Here is a 21614-nt window from a genome sequence, read left to right as displayed (position 1 = left end):
AAAAACCATAGTACAAGTACTGTACATTTTGCCTTAAAATTTAGATTATACAGTGAATTTATTATAAGTGAGTTATTGCATTTATAAATTTAAATGTTTTATTTGGGAACATTGCCAAAGTGGGTGCAGAGGACAATACAATTTTAATTGTTTTTAAAACAAAGTAAGTAAAGTGAGTAATTTTTGTGAAGAAACATATCATAAAGATAAGACAAGTTCCCAAGCTGCTGATATTATTAATTATAATAATACTACAGAATTTTGAAAATATAGCATAATGTTAATATATGTTGATATTTTGAATGTGTATAGTTATTATTACATACCACTAATCTTGCTGTTTTTAAAGTTTAACACATTGAAGATTATTACAAAGTGCTTTATGGTAAAAAAAAATACAAGACGTACATACAGTATAACAATTTTGCCACTTATTAATACCTATTTACATACTGTGCTAAATACAAAAACGGAATCTGTACATGGAAAAGTTTGAGCAGTGCAGATATTGTTAAATTTACTATCTCATATATATCTTATTTATTATTAAATTGTTTTCAACATTTAGGATGACTCTTCAAATACAGTAAAAATAAAATAACTTCTGCTATTTACATATTTTGATACTTGGAGTATCGTACTCCAAAAGATCATCCTTGCAATTTTGTTATTAGATATATAATGTAATTTTCCATTGTTAAATTCATCATTCTAATTTAGTTATGTATAAATTTACAACAATCTGGAGATTATGTTTTGTCCAACTTATTCTACTGTGTTAAATTTCACAACCATAAGTTAAATTAATTCAAAACTAGTATTCAATTTCAGAAGTTGATTGTGCTGTGAATTACCTTTTTTGTACACACACACGCACGCATGCACGCACACACGCACGCACGCACACACACACACACACACATATATATACACACTAGCTAGTACTCGCGGATTTGTACACAATATTCAAACTCAAAAGTCCTTATACTATACTTACTAAAAATGCTTATGATTAATACGATACGAGTCCTATGACATTATCCAAATGTAAGAAAGCATTCATCAGGTACATATTTTTAGTAACAATGGTTTAGAAGATCGGAATTTAACTTGACTCTTATATCCTGTTTTGCATGTGTAGGAGCATTTCTGGTTCAACTTAATTACATTTTATGTCGCTATAGCTGAATCTACTTTGTTTTGCCTTGATTAAGAAAATACAAATACATAGGTCTCGAAAAACCTACTTCAGTCAAAAAACCTTTACTTCTACCTCTTGTCAGATTTTTCCGGTATCAGACATAGTTGAGTTTGCTGTTACTCCAATGAAGAAAATATACATATGACTGACAAGCCTATTACGGTCTAGAGAGAAATCCTACCTGACTCCTATCTATTTCCAGCATAAAAAGGAATCCCTATTAACTTAATGCACTATTTCCAAATAATCGTTTATAAGGTATTATGATATAGAAGTTTTTTTTGTTGGACTACAGTCTGGGAAGAATAGATCGTTGAGGTAAGTTACTGTTCATTTTATCATTTTCCCTCAAGACACTGTCAAAATGCAACATCACAATATCAAGGAATCCCACCAGTTTGGTGTACCCTATCTGAAAATATTCAGAGCATTGTTCATTATAGTTGGTTTTATAACAATGTTTAAATACATAGTAATGTTAAATTGTTATGTTAAATTTACATAGTATATATTTTTAATTCGACGCTAGCACATTCTGGAGTAAATGTTAGATATAAACTGTGTCTTTGTTACCTGAATTACTGATCACACAGTATACGTAATATTTTGTAAAATTTAAATGTAAACAGATGTTTTAGTCCCTATGTCGAACTTCAGTTGAAAGTGTCAACAGCTGTTACATGTCAGTTAAATTTGGATTATGAAATATTATGGCTTAGCCATTAGAAGGAACAAGAATGACCTGGATAAAATGAAATAAGAGGTTTGGGCAACATTTTTCCACAAAGCTTTCAACTGATGACAATGCAAACCATGAGCTGTGCATTGATCGATAGAGAATCATAAAAGCTGAAAAAGCATGCCAACCTGCAGCTAAAGAGGCCAGAAAAAGGAAAATACTAGATGAAGAGGCCAAAGAAGAAAATACTAGACGAAGAGGCAAGAGAACAGGATTATGACCCTTGAATGTTTTAGATTGTAATTTAATCTCCTTGTATTACTATATATTCCTTGTATACACTATACATTTTTATTTCAACGTATTCCAAAAAATGCTTTTTTCACTGACAAATCACCCACTATTTTAAAAACTAATTAAGATATCAGCTTCAAATATTTACAAAATGTTTATAATATGTGTTTACAACAACCCTACTACTATTTTAATAAATATGACTTTTTAAAAATTATTTAAAAATTTGGTTTGTATATAGTCATATAAAACATTTTTGCAAAAGGTTAAATGGATTATTACTGCTTGTATGTCTTTAAAATATATCAATAATACATGGTAAAAATTTGGAAAATATATTTCATTAACTTCCTGGGATAATGGGACATTAACATAGCCAAATTAATATGGGCGGTATACACATATACATCTCCCCCTAATACTACAGCTGCTCTGAAGTCTTTTTATCGGTCTCTGCGATCTTTTTTGTGTCATGTTTCATACATTCTTGTATCACATGGAGATTAGAACTCAGCTGGACTGAAATGCTCTCTATTTACCCATGCTCTCGAGCATTTTCCATAAATGACGTTTATCATCCACGGTTTTAAACAACAATTGCAGCTTTTCAATAGGATGCCGAATCATTCTACTTTATTATTAACTTTCTGTATCATTCATTATCACTTAACGCTTTACTATATTAAATTATTCTCTCTTTACTTTCTCTCTCTACTTAGCCTTTTGTAAAGCATTGTGTTATCTTCACATCTCATCTTTCATCCCCAGGATTAAATTCATATGGTTCAATTTTTATTGAATATTGGATGTGCTCTACGTTGTTGGTATCATTTGATGTAGATCAGTTTGCACATAAAAACATGTTCCACCATATTGGTAGTGTCAATTGTTGTAGTTCAATTTATGTTGGTGAATGTTAAATAATTGAATCCCCCACGTTGGTTGCAGCATTTGCTGGGGTTCAAATGTAGTAGAAAAAGGTGTAGAGTGTAATAATAGGTTTAGTTTTGATCTTGATGAAGAAAATAGAGAGGAAGAGGAATAAATTGTTCACTTTCTTGGTATTGAACTCATAACTATCAATTTATTTCACTTAAAGTAAGTGCTCTAAAAAGTGAGTTTTTTTTCTATTTTGTTTAGTTTTTTTATATTTATACAGAAATTAATTTTAAAACTATACACAAAAGTTATTATATTTACAAATTATGAGAATAAGGTAAAATATTCAGTACTTTCTCATAAACATACTAAGGTACACGATAGATGTAACTTCGTAACATTACATAAAATCCCCACAGAAATCTTTGATAGTATGAAAGTAGCGAAAACATTTGTACACACAAACAGCCGCGTTTATTTACTTACTGTAAACAAAACAAAACGTTTACAATCAAGGCAACCGTGGGGGGGGGTGGGGGGGGGGGGGGGTGGGGGGGGGGGGGGGTGGGGGGGGGGGGGGGTGGGGGGGGGGGGGGGTGGGGGGGGGGGGGGGTGGGGGGGGGACATGAAAAACATGTCTTATCATCCTTCAAGTCAATGTTGTGTAGTTTTCAAAAATTGACAACCATTTGTAATAATCAAATGTTACTTATGTAAAATTGAAATATTACCCTACATGTATTATTTGAATGTATTTACAGCTGTTGATATAGATTATTTAAGTGAATTGTTCAAAATAATTAATTACTATCGATTGATTATTTCGATGGTTATGATTAAGTAATATCGTTTGCCAATTTTGATATAAAAAACTGGATCCGCTTATCGTACCCTACCCAATTTATCATTAACCAACTGGCTGCCCATGATTTTCCATTGAAATGCAACTCCATTTTTAAAGCTTGTGTTGTAAAAGTCTAAAATAAAGCAAACTATAACACATTTATTTTTTGTTCATTATGAAACCTGCTATAAAGGGAACAATAACTTAAACTTACTTGACCTATCCAAAATTGTATGTACCCTAAAGTAAATAAAAAAATACAAACATTGGCTAGCCTATGTACGTATTTAAAAATCTTTGTCCTGTTTGGTAGTGTTCACAATCATATCTAAAATAAGTTGGTGACCCCCCAGTTTCCCAGGGTAGGCCATATCCCATGATCCATTACTTAATTGCGAAACCCTGTTATCCCCTCTTTACTTTCTTATCCTTCTTTACTTTCTTATCCTTCTTTACCAAGAAACCTTGATATTCCACAGTCCTTTATATCCAATGGACTAACTTAAATTGAGATATAAACTAAGTTCAATCACAATAGATTTATATATGGTTTTTTCAGTGCCTTAAAATTTCAAAATTGAAGGCCTTAGCTTTCTGAGTGAAAGCATTTATGATGTAATATGATGGAGCCCTACAACTTTTTTTTAACATAAGTAGACATATCAGGTACATATCATTTCAGTATCTATGGGTTCAAGATGTAAATACAATTTTGACCTGTTCTATTTTAGGTTATGTTGTATGAATAAATATATACATATAAGTCTCAAAACCCTAATTTGGTCAAAAATTGTCAACCTTGTCTGTTTAGATTAATTTTCTATCCAAGGTATTTCAATTGCGATAGTTGAGTTTGACTTATGCCCAGAACAAGAAATTATATACAATAAACTTCCGTTAATCCTACACTGTCAGGACTAGAGGCATGCTGAATTATTAAATATGCTGTATTATTGGATATATATCAGATAAATAATGTAAACACAACAAATAAACAAAGAATCACATTAAAACATGTTTTTATTATTCAAATATAACCTTCAGGTAGCCCTTGTTATATGTGGATCTATAAGAACTATTTTTTTAAGTCTATGAGGCACAACAATTAGCGGAACACATTAAAAACAAAGATTCTTTTTGCAGGTTTCATAAAAGAGCTTGTTCCCTTTAAGCCCCCTATTAGCTATGAACCACTGGTGTGACAACTAGTTGACTAGTAAAGTTTAGCTCGAATAACTTTAGTTTTACAACAGCATAGTTCAAAATCATCTCGGTTGAAACAAAAACAGCTGATTGATCTGAAGACATGTTTACTTTGAGTGCTCTAGCCTACTGAGCATGCACGCACTGACATTGTTGTACACAACAGTATCACTACTAGATGTGTCTGGCTAGTAAGCTGCATATACAGCAATGTTCTCCGACCCACCTGAGACACAAAGTTGATAGAGTCCGTGAAGGATTCAGACACCATAGTCAACTAGTTGTATAACTATTTAGTTGAGCAACAGATATTCAATGGCTAATAGTTCCAATTTGATTCAATACACACATCACCAACATCTACCGGTGGTACAACAGCTGTTCATAGCTAATTTAAATACTGTGAAATTATTTTTTTTACTGAACGACCTATAAAAATAATGATATTTAAGTTATTACCAGATCCTGTAAATCATAATTGCATGAAATCTAAACCTTATGAATGGTTATCCTAGGAGGAGCTGTAAAACATCTGTAAACCCTTCCAAATGTATGTTTCATAATTCATAATTGAGTAATTATCATTAAAAGCACAATACTACAAAAATCTGCTAACTATTTTAGGTGCGAAATACGGGTGTTGTACTCTGGATCTGACGAGTTGCACGTCCTCCAACCATGCTCTCAATGTACCACTTTGACTCACATTGCCACATTCGGTTGCTTCAATGTGCTGAGATGTGGACTCAAAATTCCAGGAGTCAATCTATCTATACCAGTGTCATATTTTAGATGCTGCACTAAGCAGAAGGTGAAATGGTGCATAACAATATTCATGTTGGATTAACTCTTTCCACCATAGTTACGTTATGTATAGAAAAGTAGGTTGTTACACCGTGCTTTGAGATTGTGTCTAAAACATTTTAGTATACTCATTATGCACCTGACGAAATAATGAGAATATCTCTTCGTCTATGCTACACTGGCTAACTACTGAGTAACCAGACTGTGCTTCTTTGTTGCCTTAGGCATCTCTGATGTATAAACAATGTAAGGAGTTTGTTTAGAATGTCTTTGGACTTAATGGATTCTTTTTAAGTATCTCTTCACACAGACGTGGGCTCCCAATTCCAAGTGTCAAATTTCAGACACTGCACTAAGTCTTCTGGCAGTTCCTCCTCCTACCCTGGATAACGGTGAAACTATGCTGTCAACATCAGCGAGTGAAGTGAAAGAGCTGAATAATTTGGAAATTCTTAAATGTAGGAAAAGTGGAATTCAAGAAGATTGTGTAAAAAATATATTACATTTAGTATTTAACTAAATCAATAATACAGTGACATTGTTACTGCTAATTACAAAAAATTTTAAATAGAACATTAACCCAAGGAGAACCAGTATCACAACATACATCATAAATGGACAACGCAAACCAAAGTTTATAACAGTTTTTCTTTTAATATTCCATCAAAATATTTACTAGCATTTACCAACTAGAATTGAATCATTAGAAGTGATAGAACTTAACCCTGATATAGTTGTCATTTGCGAAGATAAAATGACAAGTATTTAATTAGAATAGCTCAATATCTCTGGAAATTATTTAAGACAATATTTTCATGTATGGAATATAATGGTGGTGGAGTTGACACATTGTCAAAGTATAATGCAAGGGCAAAGGATTAAATATTCTTTCAATTAATATTATTAATGCTGAAAAAGAATTTGAATGCTGTCTGGCTGAATGTAAATCTGACACTTTCAAGTTTGTGTAGCTGGTGTCTTGTTTCAATGTAAATAGTTTTCTGACAAAATTAAATGCTATCTCGGAAATTCTATCTAATAAATACACAAACATATTAATTACTATTTTTAATATAAATGTTTTAATCCAAATTGTAATAAGTACAAGTTAGTCTTGGATACACTTACCTGTCATGTCATGAAATATTTAGTTAACTTTCAGAAAAGAGTCATTGAAGACATCAAAAGTGCAATTTATAACTTAACTTCTTCATTAAATTTCAAACAGATCATGTCAAAGTGATTGGTTGTAATACCCAAATTTCAGATCATAAGAGTAAACTATTATCTTTTAAATTACCTGGCAAAATTGTTGTCAATAAAAAACCAATTACAAAACTTGTTTATAAATTTTCTGATGAAAACCTTAAATGCTTTTCGGCTGTATAAAGTAGTGAAAGTTAGGTTGATGTTTATTTTGCACCATCTCATAATGTATTACTTTAACTCATGTTTCCCTCTGGTAAGAACTATATGTATAAATAAGATAGATCAGTGGCATAATTATGAGATTGAATGTGAAAGAAAAATAATCATAGAAATCAATAATTTAGCAAGAATGACAAAAGAAAGGAACTGTTTAAGCTTATAAGGAGTTAAACAAAATGTTAAAAAGTAATATGCTTTAAATCAAACAAAAATGTGTTGATGATAAAATTACTAATTCAAACATTTCTAAAACAAAATGGAACTTAATCAACTCTCATATTAATAATAAAGTTACTGAACAAAAAGTCATTGAAAAAATTGAAATTAATCATAGAGCCCACACAGACCCTTTTATTATTAGTAACCTATTTAATGATCACCATGTAAACATGGTGGACTGTGAAGTTATTCCTAATATAAAACCTTACACTGTAAGAATACCTATGTCTGCTGTAAGTGATCAATTAGTAAAATTTCAATGTGAACCTATAAGTGAGATGGAATTGTGCAAATTAATTGGTGATTTTGAAAAGAAATATTTAACAGGACAGGGGTGCTCATAACTGTTATAAAGTATGTCCGAAAGCAACTTGTCAAGCCACTCACACACTTGATAAATTCATCCCAAATTTGAAATTTTCCCCTATAAATTAAAAATTTCAAAAATTAGATCTCTGCGTAATAAATAAAAACAGTTATTTAGATTTTTTGAGCATGGTTCTTTGAAAAAGCTTTAGAACTAATCACTCTGTAATATCTGCAGCTACAAATTGTATTGAAATGATAATTGATTCATTAGACAAGGGTAACAAAGTCCTTAGTGTATTCATGGACCTAAGCAGAGCTTTTGACAGCGTATCCCACTTACAATTAATTACTAGAAAAACTTACAGAAATAGGAATATCTGGGCCACATCTGTTATGGATCAAATCATATTTAACAACTAGAAAACAATTTGTTGAAATTACACACATCAATAATTATAATCAATCATTTACCATGTAATCAAATTTAAAAGAAATATAAAGCATGGTATTTTACAGGGTTCAATACTGGACCCACTTCTATTTCTTTGCTACATACATGGCTTGCCTGGAGTGATTTCTGATGTTCCTAAAGGAAACCTTTGCCTTTATGCCGATGATGAAAACCTATTAGTATCTGGAAAATCTAATCTTGAAATTGAAATTTCTGCCGTCGAAAGCATTATTCATATTCAAAATTATTTTTCAAAAAAGCAGCTTTAGCTAAATTTATCAAAGACTAATTATATGCAATTTAATATCAAATCTAACTCAAACAACGACTCACCGGTTTCACAACTTGAAGATATTACGTTTAAACAAGTGGAAAACAGTAAAATTCTTGGATTACATATGAACATCAAACTGTACTGGGATTTCCACATTAATTCTGTTGCTAAAAAATTCCATCTGGATTTATATAGATTATTAAATTTTTGTAGCCTTAATATTCTAAAACTTGTCTATTTTGCCCATGTTCACTCTCATACATCTTTTGGAATCAGTATCTATGGTGGATCATCAAAACAGAATTTGGATAGATTATTAATTTTACAAATACAAGCCATAAGAATTGTGTTGAACTAAGGTTTGCAAGAAAAAAAGTGAAAGACAAATTTAAATATTTAAAAAATATTGAAAATTCTGGAAGAATATCTAATATCAAAACCTCTTTATTCAATAGACGAGTTTAAAAAAATAAAAACGAACTACATACATGTATCTCACAAAATATTGAATATAGAGTAAATTTATTTGTATTACTCATACGAACGTGTAGTATATTTAGTTCCTTTAGGTTAGTATTTTACATATGACGCCATTTTTTTATATTGATATATATAATGAAATGAATAAAAATTATTTGTAATTGGAATTGAAGTGGATCAATATTCCCATTAAATCAACCCTTTCCACCATAGCTACATTATGTGGACGTAATTCAACAAAATGTGTTCAACAACGTTTTTGCATCACGCACATCTTACAATATTTTCAACACTTTTTTGTTGACTTATTCCCAAATAAAAATATCCAGTGGTGACAAGTCTTGTGAACATGCGGGCCAGCGGCCTTTTTTAGTTAGAGTAAAAGCAGTGTTCATAAGTATTGCACTGAATTGTACGCCTTATGAGATAAAGAGAAAAAGTCTTCGCTTAGATTATAATATATTTTGTAGTCTATGTTTCTCTGATGTCATAAAGACGTAAAGAGTTTGTTTTGAGCTTCTTCGCTTTTTTTTATCTCTTCATGAGGAAGATGACTTCAGATTCCAGGAGTAAATTTTATGACTCAGATTCCAGACTCTGCACTAAGAGGAAGGTGAACTGGAGCTAAACTCATTATTCAAAATCAACTGTTCTTTTTTAAGTGGTAATATTATATTTTGAATAACATTAAATTTGTTATTAATTTTAAATTAATAACTTACCATCTTTCATTTCCGGTTTATTTTGCTTATAATACCTTCATGGATATGCTTAAGAATATCATTACTACTTATTCTTTCAAAATTTATTTAAATTGTCAGTAATCATTACAATTTTTACAGGTATCGTATATATAATGGAGGATATAGAATGCAATAAAAAGTTCAAAACTACTCCATCATCTGAAGAAATTAAACAAGTCATTCAAAATACGAAAACACCTTTAGTCTTCAAAAATACTCTATCTTGGGACTTGTTACATTGGTCTCTAGAGGACTGGGTTGAGAAATTGGGAAATCCTAAGCTGAATTTCAGAATAGGGACAAAAAAATGTACAAAGGTAAGAAGTAAGTTAGCATTTGCTAAAGATACATACAATGTGTTAGAATTTTCCATTTTTGCTTTCTTAAGTCTCAATGCATTGTATTTCCGAGATAAAGTCTTTCTTGTTAATAACTTTGCTTTACAAGCTATACTATGTGATTTGTCTTTAAATAACATAATCAATGAAATCAAATTATCATTATTTGTAATGTTATTATAATCAATTAAATAATATCATCATAATTCAAAAGAACTAGTCAAACCTTCATCTCATTTAAAACAGTATAGTAAATAATGTTAAATGAACTATAGATCTGCTGTTATTGATAGGTTGTTTTCGGCGGTTTGTTGAACTGCTGAAGTTGTAGACTGGTAGGCCTCATGGTGTTTCCGGGGTGCGCAAAAAGCCCTTGAGGCTTAAGTGCATGGCAGTAGGCCGCCCCAGGGAAAAAAAAAATCTATGCTAATATTAACATCTTAATGTTTTCCAATTCTGTTACATACAATTTTAACATTTTTAATCAACTTGAGAAGTCCTTTATTTAAAAAATGTATTAACATTAGCTGATTGCAGATTCAAGTAGCGTCTTTAGATCTTTGTATTGTTTTATGAATGGCACTGTTATTATTTTAAAGGATAAACATAAGTTGGTCTTGAACATTTTGTTGGATGAAACTACAAAGTATTAGTAGGGGAAAATGGAAATTTTAGTTTCCTCACCACAACCATTTTTTATTAATGAGATTTTTATTGTTGTATAAAATCATGTTCTGTTTTTGTAAAACATATTTTTCATTGTTATTATGAACATTTTCCCACTTTTGAAATAATTGTTGAAATCTACACAATATTTATTTTACATTGGAATGGAGGAAAACAAATTGTTTTTAAGTAAGTGTAACACAAAATAATTTATGAGGAAGTAAAATTTTAATTTGTAAAATAAGTAACAAGATATGCAGGCTGACAACTTCCATATAGTAAATCCTTAAGCGAGGCCAATATCAGAAAAAGCTTTACTATTTCTTAAGCTGTTTAACTATATGAGGTCCGTCCAATAAATACATAAACTTTTGCAACCTAGTGGCCATGATGCAGACTATAATCCGACCCATTGAAGGCGCTAGTTGACTGAGACCCAGTAAGCCATCAGTTCTTGGCAGATCGTCAAACTGTGCATATGGTACTAGTTATGTTAGTTTCTGTTGTACGATTTTACTATTTGTCGAAGATGAAAATTGACAAAATCACAGAGTAGCAAATCGATATCAAGTGTTTAGTGAAATATGCTAAAAATTATCAAGAAATTATTGAAATGTTGACAGCTGTTTACGGTGATCATGCTCTGAAGGAAACATCCGTTTTCAAGAGGATTAAGTATTTTAAAGACGACCAACAAGATGCCACGGATGATGCAAGGCCAGGGCACCCTTCAACCACCTGTGTTGATGACAACATTGACTGCGCGTTGTCTCTTGTCCTTACCGATCGTCCAAAAACTATCTGAATAATTGCTGATGAACTGAATATAGGAAAATCATCAGGGCTCACTATTTTAATTGAACATTTGGATTTTAAAAAGTGTGCACAATCGTGCCCAAGCTGGTGACACCAGATCAAACGTTAAAAAAAGTTGAATGTGTTACCGACTGGAAAAATTCACTGAAAGCAAAGCTGAATTTCTCAATAGAGGGTAATCACTGGTCACGAATCGTGGTTACTTAAATGAAATTGAACTAAAATCACAAAGCAAGAAGTGGAAAGAAAATGATAATCGCAAACCAAAAAAATCAAGTAAAAGTCGATTGAAAATCAATGTCATGCTCATGGTTTTTTATGTCGAAGGTGTTGTTCATCATAAATTTCTTCCTGAAGGACGAATAGTAAATGCTGAATTCTACCTCACAGTTCTCAAGCATTTGAATACTGCATGCATCGTGTGCGACCAAATTCGACACAAGACAATGGATGGATCCTTCACAATTACAATGCACATGCACATTCAGCATTGATTGTTCACCACTTTCTGGCAAAAATTCAATTGCCATCCTTCATCATCCATCTTATTCACCATATTTTGCCGTCTGCAACTTTTTCCTATTCCCCAAAGGTAAACATATAATGAGGGGACATCACTGGGAAGATATGGACATAATAAAGCAAAAACGACAAGAAAACTATAAACACTGCCAAGGACTATAAAGGGTGCTTTAAATAGTAGAAAAGAAGATAGAATAAGAGCATAGCAACGAATGGAGAATACTTTGATGGGGACAAAGTCAATGTAGACTAAATTTTGCAAAATCAAGTTTTTATGGCCTCAGTTCACATATTTACTGGACAGACCTCATATAGTAAAACTTTACCTTTATTCTCTTCTTCTAATGGTTAATATGGAATTCATCATGAAAAACAAGGTGACATGACCAAAAATGGTAGTTATAGGTAAAAAAATAGATTTATAGGTGCAGTAATGATGTACCAAGTTTTATTGCTTTATCTTTAATCGTTCGGGAGTTTCCAAGCCAGTACGGGACTTTTTTTACAACCTGTATACATCCAACTAGTAAATCTGATTGCCACCTGAGTCAGTAGTAGAACTTGTATCTCGTATTGTACATTTTGCTGTCTTAAACATACCATCTTGATAAAAGTAAGCAACTCTTTTTTTCTGGAGTTTACTTATAAAAAGAGGGCTTTAATGATGTCAAAGCTCTGAGGTGCACTGCCATGAGGTTGCTTCTATAGATGTGGATGTGACAGGAGTCTTGTCATAATCAATATAATATGCAAAATTATGAATAGGTCTGATTTGTGTTGAACACATATAAATTGTTAAAACAAACATATAGACAGATTTTGTTGCTGATCAATCAATTCTGAGTGTACTATGTATATTTTATATGCCATGTAATATTATGTCACTAACAGAATGGAGCATATACAGAAAAAAACTTATGTTATATATGTAACTCTCCATTATTCATCCATATGATAAATTTTTATTAATTGGATTAAGATTGGTTGAATAATAGGAATTGAATTATGTATAATGGCTAAAGCTGACCCAAGTCAAGTAAACACACCTCTGATCAAAACAATCACTAACCAAATAAACCACATGAGTGACCTTGGGATGAGCACAGGCTTGAATTGTTGCAGCTACGAACAGTGTAGGGAAGAGAACATTTCTGCAGGGTAGCCAACAACGCACTAGCTAACAGAGTTATGCAGTTCATTCTCTCTTTTTATTTATGATTTATTGGTCTTTGTTAAAGTCTAGTTTTTCTTATTATTTTGAACCATGGCTGTTGGAATGCATAATTTGTTTTCTATTTTTTATTTTTTTTATTGTTATAATTGGCTAACAAAGTATAGATAATAAACACCTGCAACACACCACAGCAATATTACAATATATAGTGTTTATTTACAATTTCATTAGTGACACCTACAAGTTTTGTGAACTTGAAGAGGCCAAATAGAGTGAAATATTGTATTCAATAAATATTCTCAAGGAGGTCAATAAATAATGTATAACTCAATGGAGTTTGAATGTTTTTTTTTAATAAAAACCTTTAATAACCCAGTAAAAGAGTGATTAGTGTTAAAATAAATTCATGTCTGAAAATGTCAAGCTCATAGCAATAGATCACTCATCTTGTGAAAAATTGTAGTATAAAATATTTGAGTTCTAAGATAATTAATTATGTAACTAGCATTGAAAAAACATGTTTACCAATTTAGGAATGATTCTATTATCTCTAAAACTTATAAATTATATTAAATATATATTTTTGTTTCTAGGTGCCACAGTGGGAAAGCAACTGTCCAGTTGTGTCAGGGACACTCAATGAACTATTGGACGATGCTAACGCATCAAGTGACACCTGGATGTACTTTGACTATAAACATATGAATCAACATTTTAAAACCAAAACTAATCTTTTAGAGGTATATGATTTGTAATCAGACTAATTTCAATACTATTTAATGATGAGAAAAGTTCAAGTGACTTTATCACTGTTTATCCGTAGACTGTGTCTTGGGCAGATTTTGGATTTCCTGATAAAAGTGGAAATGATTCAACAATCTGGATCGGGACCGAAGGCGCCAACACTCCCTGTCACATGGACTCCTATGGTTACAACATTGTCGCACAAGTTTATGGCAGGTGATTGTGGTATTAACATTCTACCCCAATAAATCTGGATAAAAACAATCCCTTAAAGGTATTTTTAAATTGAGTAAGAGACTAAAACAAAATTAATCAAAAGTTTGATTCATTTGAGAGGCAAGAATAGTTCATCATCTTGTAGCACGAAGTGTTAAGTTCTTAAAACACCTCCTGATGTGGTTTAGTCAACATCTTGTATTATTATAGATGATGAAGTATTATCATTGTGATAAGGGCTTAACCTTCAGTCTGTGACAGTGACTGTTAGATAGCAATGATAATACCATTGCAAACACATTACATTATTCTGTAATCTTGTAAAACGTACCCGGGAATGTTATCAAAGATGTTGTGTCATGGATTAGGTATGCTAAACATTGATGGATTATGACATTGAGTTAAACAATAGTGTATTGATAAATTAAATATTAGGTCTCATATAGCTCACTAATAGGAGTTGCAAATATAAGCTTAGTTTGGAAAATGTATAGGAAAAAACATCAGAATCGGAATAGATATATCTCAGTTCTATTGCAGTATCATCTCCAAAATTACCTTAAGAATTATTTTAATTGAACTTTTTAATAATCTGAAGTAAACATTTATAGCACTTACGTGTTTAAGCTTTCCTTGTAGTTATCTAGTTTATACAAAGCCCTTTTTATTCAAGCTTACTTGAGTAATCATTATCCCATAATCATGAATTGAAAACATAGCCAGTAAAATTATTTTTGACTCTTTTGAATTGGAAAGTTATAGTAATAATTAAAATTAGTAGTAGGTTTATATCATTCTTTTAAACAAATTATACTCATTAGGTGAAATTGAATTTTTGTTGCAGGAAACTTTGGGTGATGTTCCCTCCCTGTAAAACATCACTACTGAAGCCTACCCGAGTACCTTATGAAGAGTCCAGTGTTTACAGCAAAATCAATTTTACCTGCGGGCTTTCTGATCTGCAAAGTATATAAAACAGCATTATTTAGTAATTCAATTTAAATTAAGTGTTATGTGTTTTCCTTTTAGCTCCAGGGGTTCTTGATATTGTAATTACCCTTATTTTGGCTCTGTAACAATATTACTATTTATTAGTAATATCATTTCTAAATTCAATTCCTATTACTATATTATTTGTTACTAAGAAATAAAAATATAACCTGATTATTAAAAAATTGTATCCCCATTTTCACTTTATTTTTTTGTTCACTTAGGAAAAGAGGCAAAGAAAATTATCATTGCACTTTGTCCCAAAATGACCTATGCACTTTTTTCTGAAGTACAAGAGGGGTGAGGATAGGGATAGGGTCACCTCCTGTCAAGATCCCATGAGGTGGTTTAGCGAGCTTTATCGTAGTCTTGTCCAGTCAAAGTGGTTAGTGGACAGCACTCTCTTATGTTCAGGCAAATAACAGCCTTCAACCCCTCAATTGCCGGTTTATAGAAGTGCCCTAACCCTCCTCTCCCAGATTTTTTTTATTTCTAAATATCAATATTAGTTGTTAGTTCTGTAACAAACAAACAACTTACAATTTATGCTTGGAACAACAAATATATATTAATAAGAAATGTGTAAGGCTGCTAGGTTTACTTGTAAGAGAATTAGTTTGAGAGGGGCTTTACTAAAGAGCAAAATAAAAACATACATAACTTTTTTAATCACACTGATTCCATTGATGAAAGTGTCTTTATTACAGAGGAAAATTATTATTTACTCCATTTACAACGCTACTGTTTCAGTAGTTTATGAAACCGTGATAGTTTGCAAAGCAGGTTACTGTCCACAGTCATTCTGCAGTCACTGCACGTGTAATGTCTTACACAACTTTAGTAATTGGCACATGTGTTTTTGCTCTGTCTAAAAGTAGCTTGTTTCTTCTCTGTTGGTGGCACAACTGAAGGAAAGTGTCTTTCTAAGTGATGTCTTTAGTTGAAGATCTTCCTTTATTCTGAGGTCATAGGTGTGTTGAGGTTACTTTCGAGAAATTGTCGTACTATTAGGTTAAATTGAGGCAATGTTGGTTTCAATCCAATTCCGGTAAGATATAAAGTGTGAGCATTGAGAACTGAGATGTACAAACTGGTACAAGAGAACTGAAACTTCAAAAACGCTTGTGAAAAACTAGGTAACATTTTTTTCTAACAGCCTTGTAAAACCGAACCATGTTCTTTTGTAATAGTTCCTTAGTTGACCTTCAGAGTGTTGTAGCTATCAGACAGTGTTAGTGTGGAGTTGTAACAGTTCAAATAAACACTACTGCTGAGAAGTGGACAACACAACAGACATAGAACATATATGGACATGGAAAATACAAACTGTAGCCAAAATATTATTTATCAAACTACAGCAATTTGTTAATGTGGTTATCTACCTAATTATTTTCATTCAGAAAGTACACCTAATTATATGTTTCAGCAATTGGTGATTTACTTGGTGCCATTCAGCAGCTTTTGACCATAAATAGGTGCAGCAGACTCACGGTGATGTGAAAATCACAAATATATAAAATACAAACTGCGAAAGAAACAGTAATTATTTATTCATTAAGGTTTTTATAACAACAACAAGTTTTAGTGATTGGTAATTTGAATTCTGCCGATCAGTTGTTGTCAGACTAGAATTGTTTGACGATTTAGTGGATTCTGCTTCAACACTTCACTAGTCATAATATTGTGAAATTGTATTTTAAGCACTCCTGTTGATTTTATTTACCATTTTGTATCAGAATCAAATGAAAAGAGTTGCAGATCTCAAGAATTGAGTAATTCTTGTTGTAATATCATACTTTACATAATATTTATAAATTTTAATTACAAAAAATATATCTATCAACATATGGAGGAATACAAAACACTAAAAAATCAGGCAATAAATCGCCCACTCAGTCCTTTTTGCATATTAGCATATACGTTTTCCACCATTAATAATATTAAAGAGCCTTTTATAAACTTTTCTTCAAAAAGCCTGATGCTATTGAAGATATTTATTGATTGGTGAAGTAGATTTGGAACATTGTTGTGATTCTCATATTATTAACATCGTAATCATTATTTTGTGTGGAAGAATAGAAGAGTCAGAAAGAGCTGGGTTTGGGTTGTAAATAAAATATTCCAACCATATTGTCTGATTTAACAGTGGATTGTGTTGGGAATATGGGCTTATATCGTCATACAGAAAGACAATTTATGACTCAGTATCTCCTATCTTCTGTTGTGAATTGCTCAACACACTTTCTGAACTTTCCATTAGATTATAACAATAATGTCTGCATTGACATGAATATGTTGGTTTCATATATATTGTACTTGTAAATTAGATGACTGATCACACTTGATAACTTTGTAATTAATCTGTGCAAACAGTAAATTGAATTCGCTAATGCTGAAATGGGATCTGTTCAAAGCCAACAAGACAAGGAAGTGATGAGTTACACAGTCCTTGAGCAGCAAAACAAATCAACATATATTTTTCAAACATGCCACATGGCTTTGTGTTTCATATTTGTATGTTTTTTCCACAGGTGTAGGAGAAGCACACGTGGTTGAATTGTCTCCGGGAGATGTGCTGGTGGTACCCAGCCACTGGTGGCACTACGTGGAGAACCTCACCACCGCCATCAGCATCAATATGTGGGTACCTTTGGTGAGTAGCCATAATTAAATTTAATTATTCTACAGCTCACAGTTAGTGAAAGTTTTAAGTACATCTTAATATCTTCCCATAAACACTGTTAAATTGTTTTAATTTTGGATTTTTTTCTAAATTATGAACATTTCTATTTTATCAAATGTGACTAGAACTCTGCAAGTAGAATTGTTGATTCCCATATTTTTATCAGCACTGTATCCACTTGTAAAATGATTTGTTTTCAACATTAATGTATAGGTCTGAAAGAGAGAAAAAATGTTACCTTCATTATAAAGAAAATCATACCAAAAGTGAAGAATATCCTGTGGAAACCATACCAATTCAAAAATTTAACTGATTCGAATTGAGTTAAACCAGGATGTTGTTATCAAGTGCATAACTAAATCATTTCAACTAGGAGACAAATTTTTGTTTTTCCATTAGAAAATATTATATCTTAGTGTAAATTTATACTACCATGTAACCGTAGTGTATGTATGTTAATGTAATGACCCAATAGGTTCTTCTTAAAATTGAGTCATCTATCTGTGCAATAAGTCTTGATAGATGATAGGTACTAGAGATTTGAAACGTGATACTTCCTTGGTTTCTCTTGTTCTAAGGAAGTACACTGTTGATTTTGGGGTCAAAAGGCAAAAATTAATTGTAAAAATAAAATTGTAACATTTTTACTTTGGTTTTGTAACCATGGTGGTAGCAAGAAAAAGTCAGTAGTGTAGACTACACAAATTTGTAAAAAAACTGATTATACTGCAAAAGTAGATCATGTAAGATTTTTCAGTTAGTTACCAATATATATATGATGAACTTATATTGTTAGATTGATTGGTTTCATAAAGATAGAACATTTTAATTTCGTCATGTTTTGTTGGGTCCTTTGGTAGTTCATTGTATCGGTTTATTACTTAGAAACAGATAAAAATTATGAACAATACATGTACTGATGGCACTACAACAAACTTTTTTCCTCTAAAAAATTATCATAAACAGTGCAAACCGTCTTCTCCTCATGTTATACAAAATATTTAAAAAGTATGCCAGTATACACACGTACTAGGATTTCAAGAGGTCCCCAAATGAGCATTAGGCTCATGATAGTCGTTGTGAGAAATCTCAAGATCCCATTAAGTCTATTGTACCATCATCAAAATTTCTTGGATTAAAAAATGTTTTCATTAGGTACCCTTACAAAGATGACAAACTACACCAAGACTCCCTGAGATCAGAAATGATTGTTGTGAGAAACCATTCAATGAATTCACACCCTGTACCGCCTCACTGTACCAGCCTTGTAATCCAAGCATGGACTAAAAACAAGCATATAGTGGGGTACCTCCATCTGGATGGTGAGATGTACTTAGGTATAACTGGGGTTAGTTGAGCAAGATATATTACAAATTCGTAACTATTTAGTTGGCATAGGATAGTACAGGCTAATGTACACACTCGCAGAGTCTGTTATATGCACATGTTCACAATCGAGTATATAACCGGCATGTAAATAAGTATTGTAATTCATTAGCTGGTGAAATGGTGAAGTAGATTGATATTTTACAGGAAACTGATCATACAAGTCGTCTACAAGAGGCTCTAGTACGATTCTTTGTGTCTTCAACACTCAGAACTTTCTGCATGAAGCCAGAAACACCTTTGTTGAACCCTAATGAGGTAAAGTTGGTCTTTTTACTTTAAGTTGTCTCTGTTGGGTTTTCTCGCTTGAAGGAAAATTCAGAAGATGTAGATAAATGTTTTATATTTTCTTGTACAACTTATTAACAATCAAACTTTTCACTTTAAAAGATGTGTTTAAAATTACTAATGAGCAATCTTTCAGAAATAATGTATTCTGTTTTATTAAATCTATTTTGAAGGACTTTAATGTTTAAAGATAGAACATTTTGCAGTATCAAATGCGGAAAGTTATTAAATTATCTAGTTGGAGGTTCCAAGTTCCACAGACATGTAATTGATAAATTCAGTCTAGGCAAGCCTATACACTGTCATCACAGGAGTACTCACCATAATTTTAAGCAGTAACTACCAATTTTAAAGACTTAACCTCTCAAGTTAATAATCATTCCTAATCAGATCTAAACATATTAACATAACCTCTGTTGTGCATAAAATCAAGACAGAATTTAAGAAAACTGGATAGTTTTAATATAATATCTTGACTAAATATATAATATCTATTAAGCTTCGTAGTGGCCAGAATAAAAAGTATTTGGTAGTGTTTTCGACAAGTACCTTTTCAAAGAAATCATATAAATCATGTATACAGTAATAGCAACTCTAAATAATTAAACCTCAGAGTGCCTCTCAGTAATACAGATAATAATTTGTATTTTTTAAAGATCATAAAATATTATGCAATTTGAAAATTAACATGATATTTTGCTAATCAATCACAAAAATGTCATTAACAGTTAGTTTTAGACTGACCCTGTAGTATAATTTCTGTGTTTCACTAAAATTTCTGGTATTGAAAAATTTTTCACTATAGTATTTAAAAACTAGAAAAAAATTCATGCAGATTTGACATAAAAATATTCTATTATAGATACTAGTAAGAAAGCTATGACAGAGCAAATTTTAACTAAAACCCATTTTTTTGAGTGCAGCGAGTGAATGACACAACCAATTATCAACTTAACCAGATTGATTTTTTGGTCTTGTTACTACATACAACTTTGTCCATTTAATCTTTGCTGTATCTCTTATAGTTTCCAAGATCCATTCAGTGTGCATAACATTTGGAACACACTAAACTGATTAGCATAATATATTGTTTAATATAGTGTTAATTAGTTTGTGAGTTAGTTCTAAAATGTTAATTTTATCATATCCTCTCAGGCAGACTTACTAGATCAGCCAATAGATCTGCAACAATTATCATGGTGTGTGGATCAAGTGGTTGCTCACAAAGTGTCAACCAGAGAAGACAATTCTGTTCCCACCACAAGTTACCCTGGTTATGTGTCAACCGTCTCAACCATGTCAGCAGTAGATCTCCAGCGGTTATTGTTGTCCAAATGCGGTTGTATCAGTGATTGTACCGCCAACTCATCCCCCTCCGAGTCCCCTCCTTTATCAGTGGAACATGTAATCGATGCTTTCTGTCATCCAGATATCATTGCCAAAGTTGCTGAGACATTATTATCAATAAGCAAGAAGTGATATGATTTGATAACAATAGTATTTTTGTAAAATCATAATTTTGCTATAACATAATAAATTCTTTCATAATATGTCTGCTCTTATTATTGATACACATATTCAGTGATGCCAGTTTGAAACTAGTAATAATGTAGTATTATTTCTAGATAACTTTAACACCTTATAGAGCCATGCAATAATATTCCTTGTTGCAAAGTTTGTTCACGTCAAATGAAAAAGTGTCCATGACCTCAAGTACCAGAGGTATCTTTGCAATGCTCTACTAAAAAGTTCATAAATCTAGTTACATTAAAGGTAACATACACATTTGGTGTCAAAATGTGAAATTTCTCTCTAAACCAGTCTGTAAAAAATTAGAAAATCCCAAATAAGTATAACATAAAAAATTTAAGTTTTAAAGAAGTAAAGAAATTTGAAAAGTTTTGTAATATAATATTTCTTACCTAGTAAACTTAATATATTTTCACTTTAGGAATTCTGTTTTAATGAATTGATATAAAGTAA

At 31.6% G+C, this 21614-nt stretch overlaps 1 protein-coding gene across 1 annotated transcript; it reads left to right on the top strand.

Annotated features, from left to right (window-relative positions):
* The first annotated feature begins 9827 nt into the window (after positions 1-9827).
* On the top strand, positions 9828-21181 carry LOC124352689 (HSPB1-associated protein 1). The gene is made up of 7 exons (XM_046802283.1): positions 9828-10125; positions 13918-14064; positions 14148-14284; positions 15129-15250; positions 17806-17927; positions 19491-19601; positions 20787-21181. Exons 1-7 carry the CDS (start codon positions 9922-9924, stop codon positions 21108-21110), a joined length of 1167 nt encoding a protein of 388 aa, XP_046658239.1. The 5' UTR covers positions 9828-9921; the 3' UTR covers positions 21111-21181.
* Positions 21182-21614: the final 433 nt, after the last annotated feature.

The sequence above is a fragment of the Homalodisca vitripennis genome, chromosome 1 (assembly GCF_021130785.1).
Source record: "Homalodisca vitripennis isolate AUS2020 chromosome 1, UT_GWSS_2.1, whole genome shotgun sequence".
Classification (NCBI taxonomy): domain Eukaryota; kingdom Metazoa; phylum Arthropoda; class Insecta; order Hemiptera; family Cicadellidae; genus Homalodisca; species Homalodisca vitripennis.
The sequence above is the reverse complement of the archived record's forward strand: the minus strand, read 5'-3'. Positions and strand labels throughout refer to the sequence as shown.